The following is a 12,276-nucleotide window of genomic DNA, read 5'->3' on the forward strand; positions in this document are numbered from 1 at the left end:
GTGCCCCTAATTATTCCTGGACACATGTGCACCCATATTGACATCAAATATTGACAAATAGTGCAGATGAGAAGCTGATCTGCATGTAAACTGGGATGTCCTTAACCCGAAACCATTCCCATCACCTGAGTAATTGTACCAGCTCATCGGTATTCTCATATCATAAACAAGCAAGAGGGCATGAACCAATCAGCAGCCGGCAATTGTCACAGGTCAGGAATAAATCAGCATTATTGTGAAATCTATCATTAGACAAAATGGTCACTTCATCTTTGAGGAAACCCCTTCCACTCTGGCTAATTTGAAAATACAGATTTTAACACATCCATAACATTAAGAAGCTGTTTCAATTAGGTTATCTTCTTCCTCTCACCCCTCCACTGCAGAAATCTCGAAGGACTGAATACCAGGGATAGGTTTAGAATAGTCCAATAAATGACAGAGTCTGCTATATCTTACATCCTTTGTCTGTGTGAGTGGTCTTTGGGATGGTGTTGATCTGGGCATCCAGATATCTGTTGGGCTGGAACATGGAGTTCGCTGAATAGGGACTGGTGTCTGGGCTCTTTCCACCAAAGAACTAGAAGGAGATTCACTGGAGTTCAGCGGAGCACAGTGTCGTTTATTTAGAACTGAAATATAAAAAAAGGTGCAGAAATTGGTGGAGGACATATCATAAAGATAGCAAGATTCTAGGATGCTATTTAAGCAGTCTGATTTTAGCAAGTAGTGTCGGTGCTGGGACCACTGCTTTTTTTGATATATATTAATGGCTTGGATTGGGTGTACAGGGCACAATTTCAAAATTTGCAGATAACACAAAACTTGGAAGTGTAGAAAACAGTGAGGAGGATAGTGATAGACTTCAAGAGGATATAGGCAGGCTGGTGGAATGGGCAGACACATGGCAGATGAAATTTAATGCAGAGAAGTGTGAAGTGATACATTTTGGTAGGAAGAATGAGGAGAGGCAATATAAACTAAACGGTACAATTCTAAAGTGGGTGGAGGAACAGAGAGATCTGGGGGTATTTGTGCACAAATCTTTGAAGCTGGCAGGACAGGTTGAGAAAGCGGTTAAAAAAGCATACGGGATCCTGGACTCTATAAACAGGGGCAGAGAAGACAAAAGCAAGGAAGTTATGTTCAACCTTTATAAAACACTGGTTCGGCCACAGCTGGAGTATTGTGTCCGATTTTGGGCACCGCATTTTAGGAAGGATGTGAAGGCCTTAGTGAGGGTGCAGAAAAGATTTACTAGAATGGTTCCAGGGATGAGCGACTTCAGTTACGTGGATAGACTGGAGAAGCTGGGGTTGTTCTCCCTAGAGCAGAGAAGGTTGAGAGGAGATTTGATAGAAGTGTTCAAAATCATGAAGGGTTTAGATAACATAAATAAAGAGAAACTGTTCCTGTTGGCGGAAGGGTAAAGAACCAAAGGACACAGATTTAAGTTGATTGGCAAAAGAACCAAAGGCAACATGAGGAATTTTCTTTTTACGCAGCGATTAGTTATGATCTGGAATGCACTGGTTGAAAGGGTGGTGGAAGCAGATTCAATCATGTCTTTCAAAAAGCAATTGGATAAATATTTGAAGGGAAAAAATTTGCAGGGCTATAGGGAAAGAGCGGGGGAATGGGGCTAACTGGTTTGCTCTTACAAGGAGCTGGCATGGGCTCGATGGGCCGAATGGCCTCCTTCTATGCTGTTATGATTCTAGTGCCAGCACACTGTTCAAACACCTAGTCAATAGTCTTTAGATGTGATTTCTTTTGTGGAGCTCCCTATATTGGTGGTGAAAAAAGGCAAATCGGATCTTAGAAAGTATAGCTTGGCGAATAGGGGAAAGAACAATCAAATAAACTTGCATTTTATGCAGTGCCTTTCACATCCTCAGGATGTCCCAAAACACTTCACAATCAATTTGTTATTTCTGAAATTAAAATGAATGTAGGGCAGGTGGAAAGACAAAATGTTTTGACCCATTTGAAGTGCAAGGTTATAGAATTTTGGATCCCAGTATTGGCTAATAAGCTGAAATTCTAAATGTGATCAATAACTACTGTTGTTATGTAGGCAAATGTGTTAGCCAATTTGCACACAGCAAGGTCCCACAAACAATGAGATAAATGATCAGGTAATCAGTTTTGGTGATGTTGGTTGAGTGGTATATGAAAGAACTCTTGGAGAGGGTGCAGAGGAGATTCACCAGGATGTTACCAGGGCTGGAGCGCTTCAGCTATGAAGAGAGACTGGGAAGATTGGGTTTGTTTTCCTTGGAGCAGAGGAGGCTGAGGGGGGACATGATTGAGGTGTACAAAATTATGAGGGGCACAGATAGGATGGATACTAAGGAGCTTTTTCCCTTCGTTGAGGGTTCTATAACAAGGGGACATAGATTCAAGGTAAAAGACGGGAGGTTTAGAGGGGATTTGAGAAAGAACTTTTTCACCCAGAGGGTGGTTGGAGTCTGGAACTCACTGCCTGAAAGGGTTGTGGAGGCAGGAACCCTCACAACATTCAAGAAGCATTTGGATGAGCACTTGAAATGCCATAGCATACAAGGCTACGGACCAAATGCTGGAATATGGGATTAGAGTAGACAGGGCTTGATGGCCGGCGCGGACACGATGGGCCGAAGGGCCTCTATCCGTGCTGTATGACTCTATGACTAACTCCCCTCCTCTTCCTTGAATAGTGTCATGGGAACTTTTACATTCATCATCCAGCTGGGCGGGCAGACCTTTCTCATCTGAAAGACGGCACTGCCAGAGCAGCACTCCCTCAGTAGTGCACTGAAGTGTCAGCCTAGATTATGTGCTCAAGTCCTGGAGTGGGACTTGAATCTATGACCTTCTGACTCAGCTGCGAAAAAGAGAGCATGAGGGAGAGAGAGAGAGCGCACAAGTATTTGAGGCGGGGGGTGGGGGGGGAGGCTGGGGAAGAGAGGCCCTGCTGATTGGAGGAGGAAAGAGAGACCTGCTTATAGAGGGGGAAAGAGAGAAAGGATGAGAGAAAGAAAATCTGTTGACCGGAGACAGAAGAGGATCAGAGAGGGAGAAGAGACCCTACAATGGGCGGGGAAATGTGTGTTTTTTAATGCTTCTTTTCCTGTGAGCATCTGTGTCAGTCAGTGTTTGGAGGGAGGGATGACAACACCATGTCTAGCTAAGTACTGGTGTCGGATGTGTGACGGCAGGAGGCTTTGGCCGCAAAGTCAAACAGGTGAGAGACACTGGGGCTCATGCAACATGGCCCAGACACAGTGTGAACTGGGAGTGGGGAAGTTCATGAGACAAGTGTCAGTGAAGGTGCTTCAGCCCGTCTACTGTTCATTTGGGAGTCAGGCAGCAGGCCATCAATAGTAAATTCAACAATGATGGGGTTGGAAAGCCGACAGCATGGTCCCCCCAAAAACACTGCTTGTCCTTACCGGTAGTTTTCTCATTCGAATGCCTTCTCTTTTTTAATTCCTTGAGGGGTTTCCTCGATGCTTCTGTTGGAGTCTGTAGCTTAGGGACAGAGGACGATTGGCTCCAGTGCTGTCCCAGTACCTTTGCATAGTGGTCTTTATTGACATTACATCCTGAAGACCAATTGGACGATAGAAATAAAAAATCTTGGGCTTTGCTCTCCAAGATACAAAATTTGAATTAAAAAAAAAATTCTACAGGAAATGTTTGCAAACCTTGCAAGGATTAAATACTGTTACCACTATTCCTTGCATTTATCAGTTTTGAGCAGAAGTCCTTTTGAGATATTAAAATATTCTCAAAGATTTCTGCTGCAGTTCAATTTTTTTAAACTTTAGAAGTTCTCTTCCCCCTTGTTTATCCCCTCCTGGAGGCATTGACTTCTTGTAGGAGTACAGGCCCATTATCACAAATCACCTTCTGAATATCTCTCTCAAGTGATCACTCTTCTTGTGAGACTAGCAATTGAATATCAGCAGTTTATTCGACTGTAGGAGACGTTACAGTCGAGCACAATCTTGTCTTCACCCAATGCCCATACATGTGTATTTCCAACAGGGGCTACTGGATGGTAATTTAGGATTGGAGATGCAGGCCGATTTTCCACCCTCTAGCTGGGGAATGCTGAGGGCAACAACCTCAGTTGCTGACCCAGCTGAATTCTCAGAGACTGGGGATCATATGTACAGCAGTCCTGGTTTGTAAGGCTCAGCTGCTCTCAACCATGACTAATATGGCATACGTTACCAGAAGTAGCAGAAATAAAAAGTTAGGAAAAGTAACTACTGTTTCACACACTGCCTGCAAAGAACTATGGAACAGAGTAGGGGTAAAATCTCAGTTCATACTGGATCAGAAGATAAGCCCCAAGATGATCAAGACAAAAATTCTGTTAAGAAAGATGGACTATGATGTTGCCTGTCCAACTTTCCTCTATAAGGGTTAAACACAGCATTCAATGTGGTCCCACATGGCCGACTGGTCAAAAAAATAAAAGCCCATGGGATCCAAGGATAAGTGGCAGCAAGCAAAGTGTAATGGTTGACGTGCGTTTTTGTGACTGGAAGGCTGTTTCCAGTGGGGTTCCGCAAGGCTCAGTACTAGGTCCCTTGCTTTTTGTGGTCTATATTAATGATTTGGACTTGAATGTGGATGATTACAAAAATTGGCCGTGTGGTTGATAGTGAGGAGGAAAGCTGTAGACTGCAGGAAGATATCAATGGACTGGTCAGGTGGGCAGAAAAGTGGCAAATGGAATTCAATCCAGAGAAGTGTGAGGTAATGCATTTGGGGAGGGCAAACAAGGCAAGGGAGTACACAATAAATGGGAGGATACTGAGAGGTGTAGAGGAACAAAGGGACCTTGGAGTACATGTCCACAGATCTCTGAAGGTGCCAGGACAGGTAGATAAGGTGGTTAAAAAGGCATACGGGATACTTTTCTTTGTTAGCCAAGGCACAGTATAAGAGCAGGGAGGTTATGCTAGAACTGTATAAAACATTGGTTAGGAGACAGCTTGGGTACTGCATACAGTTCCGGTCACCACATTACAGGAAAGATGTGATTGCTCTAGAGAGGGTACAGAGGAGATTTACGAGGACGTTGCCAAGGCTGGAGAATTTTAGCTATGAGAAAAGTTTGGATAGGCTGGGATTGTTTTCTTTGGAACAAAGGAGGCTGAGGGGAGATTTAATTGAGGTGTATAAAATTATGAGGGGCCTAGATAGAGTGGATAGGAAGGACCTATTTCCCTTAGCAGAGAGGTCAATAACCAGGAGGCATAGATTTAAAGTAATTGGCAGAAGGATTAGAGGGGAGCTGAGGAGAAATTTTTTCACCCAGAACGTGGTGGGGGTCTGGAACTCACTGCCTGAAAGGGTGGTAGAGGCAGAAACCCTCAACTCATTTAAAAAGTACTTGGATGTGCACTTGAAGTGCCGTAACCTACAGGGCTACGGACCAAATGCGGGAAGGTGGGATTAGGCTGGGTAGCTCTTTCTCGGCCGGCACAACACAATGGGTCGAATAGCTTCCTTCTGTGCCTTAACTTTCTATGATTCAATGATAAACAATCAAGCATGGTAATCAAATCTAACTTTTGCTGGGTAAATGTAGATTGCTGGAACAGCTGGAAATCCTCAAGAAAACCTTCATAACTGAAGTTCCACAAAGAGTTTAGATGTAAAGCTATGTAGTACCGTTGCTCTGTTTAACTGGCTGTGCAGAAAACTGGTGACTCGATTCTGGATACAGTACAGTCGAAAGTTCTGCAGGGCTTTCCTGAAGGCAGGGATTTTATCTAGTGAGCAGCTGGGCTATTCAGACGAGGGAGGCGTCAGGTTTGATCCACAGTTAGCTGAGCTGAGGCAGGGCAGCAGTAGGAGCACAGCTGGCCTCTCCGCCCCTGGGTTGGGGAGAAGAAAATCGCCCATGGTTTCCATTCCAGTGATCGCTGTTTCGAATGTGTTGTGTGGCCTGGGCTCGGCTTTGAATGAAGAGGCTACTGGCTCATTGTCACAGTTCACATGTGAGTAATGAGCACTTGGACGATGCACTAGAGGGTGACCGGCCCCATGGAACTTTATCCCGGCAAGGAACTGGGACCATCAGGAGAGGCGGAGGCAGAAGATTGGCAAAAAGAGACAGAAAGAAAGCAGTGCAGACCAGTAAACTTCGTGTGTAGACTACTCCAGAGTTTAATTTCTCCAACATCAAACTAGCCCGGCTACAAGATTATAACCAAACCAGCACCCCAGCAGTTGCTGTTGTTTAAGCCAGATGTCCGTGTTTACATCCGAAACAAGAGAGAGGATATATTCTGTGTCAATTCAATAAGGCCTGTGCAGATGTTAGGAAATTCCACACATTAAATCTGCTGGTGAGAGTATTCTCGCAGATGGTAATGTATGCAGCTCCATTTTTCTGGAAAATTTCACTGGAATTGCACATTACAAAATAATGTGAGCACTGGGGATCAGGAATACTGGGAAAAAAATCAAGCCAACTGCTTACTTAATAATCCTGTTAAGAAGCTATTAGATAGCTCACAGCTATAACTGGCTATATTTTGCAATTATATCATACGTTCAAGAAATTTTAAAAACACCTGTTTCCAATCAAACAAAAAGTTCAAAATTTGCAGTTTAATAAAGTAGTTCCTATGATGTTACAATGTGGGAATATTAAGAAAGGAATGCTATTGTAGGATGAAATGCCTGTAAAAATTGTGAAGCAGAAAGTACGGTTATGGTTAAGTTATTGTGCATTTACCCATTGTGCATTTTAAGAGTACGAATAGATCAAAGTGAGAAGCAAAACAAACAGAACAAGTTTCCCACTTACTGACTGAATCCAAGGTATCCTCTTCACACGTATGACTTTTACATGGTGCACTGTTTGATAAGGAAGCCTTCAACTCATTCGTTATCAATGGAAAGGGCTGATTGCTCCACTCTTCATTATACAACAAAGCTTGAAAGTGTACACTAAGAGGCATATCTACAAAATGTAAAAAACAAATGGTTATTTCCTTAACCCCACATCATTTTGTTCACCATCAGCCATGAGGATGTCACTAACTGAGTACTGTACACAATATTTGGTCTCTGATACAACTGTGTATTCATTACATGGGTTTTAGGTATCGTATATGTCATGCCAACAAGCGATAGAAACAATACCAATGTGTTCCGCCAACGTCCATTTTTAAACTTTAACTGAAACCTAGATGAGTACAACTGAATGGTTAAATAGAGTGGTTGGTGTTTTTAAGACTTGTTCATTCAGAAAATACATCAAGTACTTTTACTCATGAACAAAGAATACCAACATTTCTATGAGACTATTGCTAGATCAATACTTCTTTCATTCACTAAATGAATGAGGGTAGGAAAACAATAAGCCAAATATAATGACTGTGCAGCAGAAGCAGGATTTTTCACATGTACATGATCTTCCTTACGTTTCCTTCATTTGATTTTACATACTCAGAAGAACATCACAGAACTGTTTACCTCCAAGACAGTGGTCAGAAGACCTCAGCTTCCTTAAATAATTTAAGATACAAATGGGTTTGAAAATAATAGATTTTGATGACTGTTTTCTTGTTGCTACAGGTGGAACTGCAATTCTAGTACAAACTCTGTCAACAAATCATGGTACATGATTAAAAGTAATCTTTCTGTTGCGACCTGTGGTGTCATCCAGATCGCAGGGGATAGATATAAACATCACACAACAATCTCCTTTTTGGTGTTCTCACCCTTTCTTAGAGGTAGTGCCTCTGCTCCACTCAGCAGTTCTATCAGACTGTAGAGCAGGGGTGTACAAACTTTGGCCTATGAGCCAAGTCTTAACAATCTGGCCCTCAAAGTCCAGATAACCAAGGACAAACTCGCAAACAAGAAACATAAGCACAAATAGGAGTGTTTGAATTTTGTGGGTCTGGAGGTTTGCAAAGGACTATTTCTAGCACTGTTGCCTCACTGGTGGATAAATCCTAATCAGAACACAATGAACTGTTTGTGTCAGCTAGTTTAGATATACCCTGTATTTAAATTAATGGGAGCGTGGATTTAAGCTTTATAGGTTGCCTGTGAAGCTCCATGGTAAACACCTAGGCAGCTCACACAGACAAAAAATTTGGGACATCTCCACTCCAAGAAGTTTAATTTCCTCTCTGTGCTGTTTTTAGTGCATTGATTAACATGCTTGCCTTAACCAGTGCATTAAAATAGTGCAGAAATGAGCTCAGAGCCTCCAGGTGAGCTCTGGAACTCTCTATGTGATCAATCTCAGGCACAAAATAACCTTTCTGTGGCACATTTTTTTTTAGGTGCAGGATATTGTGCAAAATGTAGACATAAAACAGAATCAATGCTTAATAAAGTTATGGCTCTGAAAGTGCTGCCATTAAGTGGCTAATATTCTTAATTATCAGTGCTAATGTATTACCTTCTACTGTATATGCTTAATTCAATTATGTTTTAACTTGAATTGAAACCATGCAAAAACACAACCTATTGAAAATTAATTGCTGACTGGCAGCACTTAATTCAGAATATTGTTAAGTTGGATTCCTACCATAAAGGTGTCCTGCCCAGACAAAGCTAAATTCAAATTAAACCCCTGATCAACATCAGATGCCTAAGTATAGCAGTGCTGTCACACAAGAGTGCCGTGCATTGAGTGCAGACAGAGAGAAAGGTTAGTGAGTACAAAATCCTTCCCATTGAGGATAGATACAAGATCATCAAATATGTGGAGCAGCATCCTGGAGAAAGGGAGAAAGTTGTGGCACAGAAATTTATCATTCCCACTATTTCAACCTACCTAAAAAAACAAATAGAGAATCATTGCTGACTACCAGCAGAATTTTCCCAGTCAAAGGGAGAGACTACCTCAGCCTGTCTCGGTTTTGCTGAGCTGTTTCAAGCAGGCTAGAGCAGCTAACCTTGTCTCGCCGGAAAAGGCGAGTGAATTTGCCAAAGGATTTGGAACTAACCCTGTTTCTGCATGGTGGAACACCCACTTAAAAACTACCACACAATCAAGTCCAGGTCCGCACTTGGGTAGGCAAGTGACCTTCCATAAATAATGTTGAGAACTGGGCGTGATAAAATTCCTGAAATTGTATCTTACTATTTAACACTAATGAAACTGGGCTTTTTTTTTTACAAACTGCACCCAAGCAGAATGCTGGCTTTCATTAACAAAAAATGGTCAGGTGATAAACAGCCAAGCAGTGAATTCCCATCATGGTTTGTGTCTAGCCTGACTGGTAGTGATTGAGAATTCCAAAAACTCCCAATGTGGTGGGGGTGGTGGTGTTACTCTGCCCGTAAACTACCGAAACAAAAAGGTGTGGATGACTGGTGCTTTAAGGAGTGGCTGTGTCACTTTGACCAAAGCTTGGCATCGTGGGGCAGAAAAATTCCCTTGGTAGTTAATAATTGTGGGGCTCACATTAAGTGCCAGCATCTAAAAGCAAAGGGGGCTAATATTTCTACTGCTAAACATGACATCCATGATCCAGCCAATCATGCTGGTGTGATTTCTGCAGGTTCCTGAAGGTATATATTAGAGGGAAATCTGAAAAAGCACAGAGCTTGGTGAGAGTTGGATGAATCTACTAAAAAGAGGATAACTAAGGAAAGAGTAGGGCCTATTAGAGACCAAAAAGGTAAACTATGTGTGGAGGCGGAAGATGTGGATATGGTTCTTAATAAATACTTTGCATCTGTCTTCACAAAGGAGAGGGATGATGCAGGGATTGAAGTCGAGGAGGAGGAGTGTGAAATATTGGATGGGATAAACATAGTGAGAGAGGAAGTATTAAGGGGATTAGCATCTTTGAAAGTGGATAAATCACCAGGGCCGGATGAAATGTATCCCAGGGAGAAACCAGGGAGGAAATAGCGGAGGCTTTAATAATCATTTTCCAAACTTCACTGGATACAGGCATGGTGCCGGAGGATTGGAGGACTGCTAACGTTGTGCCGTTGTTTTAAAAAGGGAGTGAAGGACAGACCGAGTAATTACAGGCTAGTCAGCCTAATCTCAGTGGTGGGCAAATTATTGCAATCAATTCTGAGGGACAGGATAAACTGTCACTTAGAAAGGATGGACTAATCAAGGAGAGTCAGCACGGATTTGTTAAGGGGAGGTCATGTCTGACCAACTTGATTGAATTTTTCGAGGGGGTGACAAGGAGGATCGATGAGGGTAGTGCAATTGATGTAGTCTACATGGATTTTAGCAAGGCTTTTGACAAGGCCAATGGCAGATTGGTCAAAAATGTAAAGGCCCATGGGAGCCAAAGGAATGTGGCAAATTGGATCCAAAATTGGTTCAGTGGTATGAAGCAAAGGGTAATGGTTGACGGGTGTTTTTGTGACTGGAAGGCCGTTACCAGTGGGGTGCCGCAGGGCTTGGTACTAGGTCCTTTGCTTTTTGTGGTATACATTAACGATTTGGACTTAAACGTAGGGGGCATGATTAAGAAATTTGCGGATGACACAAAGATAGGCCATGTGGTTGATAGTGAGGAGGAAAGCTGTAGACTGCAGGAAGATATCAATAGACTGGTCAGATGGGCAGAAAAGTGGCAAATAGAGTTCACTCCGGAGAATTGTGAGGTAATGCATTTGGGGAGAGCAAACAAGGCAAGGAAATACACACAATAAATGGGAGGATACGGAGAGATGTAAAGGAAGTGAGGGACCTTGGAGTGCATGTCCACAGATCCCTGAAGGTAGCAGGACAGGTAGATAAAGGTGGTTAAGAAGGCATATGGAATGCTTTCCTTTATTAGCCAAGGCATAGAATATAAAAGCAGGGATGTTATGCTAGAACTGTATAAAACACTAGTTAGGCCACAGCTTGAGTACTGTGTACAGTTCTGGTCACCACATTACACGAAGGATGTAACTGCACTAGAGAGGGTGCAGAGGCAATTTACGAGGATGTTGCCAGGACTGAAGAATTTTAGCTATGAGGAGAGTTTGGATAGGCTGGGGTTGTTTTCCTTGGATCAGAGGAGGGGTGATTTGATTGAGGTGTACAAAATTATAAGGGGGCTAGATAGAGAGGATAGGAAGGACCTATTTCCCTTAGCAGAGAGGTCAATAACCAGGGGGCATAAATTTAAAGTGATTGGTAGAAGGATTAGAGCGGAAATGAGGGAATATTTTTTTTAACCAAAGGGTGGTGGGGGTCTGGAACTCACTGCCTGAGAGGGTGGTAGAGGCAGAAACCCTCAACTCATTTAAAAAATACCTGGATGTGCACGTGACGAGCCATGACCTGTAGGGCTACAGACCAAATATGGGAAAGTGGGATCAGGCTGGGTGGCTCATTCTCAGCTGGTGCGGGCACGATGGGCCGAATGGCCGCCTTCTGTGCCGTAAATTTTCTGTGATTCTATGGGTGACTTGCTAAACAGAGTGACGATGGGAGTTTGGTGAGAGTGGGAATTCGGTGCAGAGGAGGAAGGAGGTGCTGAGAAATTTAAACCAAGGGCCAACAGCAAATAAATAAATATATAAATTAATTAGATACAAGGGGATAAAATTAAAATTAACTAAATAGAGGATACCAATATTAACAGGATCTGAATTGCATTAAATAAAAATCTGAGATACATAAATAATAAATAGGAGTTAAGGGGATACTAGAAAAAGAAATTAATAAACAAAAAACAAGACTAATTAGTTACAAATCAATCTGAAATCAAGCTAACTCCATCTACTAAATATAATCTAGATCAAGTAATTGTATTATAGCTAGAATTAAATGACTACTAATAAATAAGTAAATTAAAAAAATTAGAAATGGCAGTGCAGGCTATGTGTCGGGAGTGTAATATGTGGGATTTTGTGGACAGCAAGACATAGCGGAGGGGGAGGAATATCTGGATACTTTTCTCCAGAATCCAGTCACACCTCAGAGGAAAGCACAGGTACAAGGAGGGGAGAGTGTGACTGTTAGTCAGCAGGGCAAGGGGAACCAAGGGGAGGTAGAGAAAGCTGTCCCGCAGACACTGGTCCTGTCCACCAGGTACAATGCACTTGCTACCTGTGTGCACCATCCACAGGATGCACTGCAGCAACTCGCCAAGGCTTCTTCGACAGCACCTCCCAAACCCGCGACCTCTACCACCTAGAAGGACAAGAGCAGCAGGCGCATGGGAACAACACCACCTGCACGTTCCCCTCCAAGTCACACACCATCCCGACTTGGAAATATATCGCCGTTCCTTCATCGTCGCTGGGTCAAAATCCTGGAACTCCCTTCCTAACAGC

The 12,276-nt window shown here is 42.8% G+C and overlaps 1 protein-coding gene across 2 annotated transcripts in view; it reads right to left on the reverse strand.

Moving 5' to 3' along the window:
• The window catches only part of kansl1l (KAT8 regulatory NSL complex subunit 1-like), a 104,877-nt gene that overhangs the window by 18,137 nt on the left and 74,464 nt on the right, over positions 1–12,276 (reverse strand). For both annotated transcript variants that reach the window (XM_067988148.1, XM_067988149.1), the window contains exons 8-10: positions 6,818–6,973; positions 3,435–3,587; positions 460–632 (exon numbers count right to left, since the gene is read on the reverse strand). In XM_067988148.1, the coding sequence (XP_067844249.1) occupies positions 460–632; positions 3,435–3,587; positions 6,818–6,973 (482 nt within the window). The remainder of the gene's footprint in view (positions 1–459; positions 633–3,434; positions 3,588–6,817; positions 6,974–12,276) is intronic.

The sequence above is a fragment of the Heptranchias perlo genome, chromosome 7, assembly GCF_035084215.1.
Source record: "Heptranchias perlo isolate sHepPer1 chromosome 7, sHepPer1.hap1, whole genome shotgun sequence".
NCBI lineage: Eukaryota > Metazoa > Chordata > Chondrichthyes > Hexanchiformes > Hexanchidae > Heptranchias > Heptranchias perlo.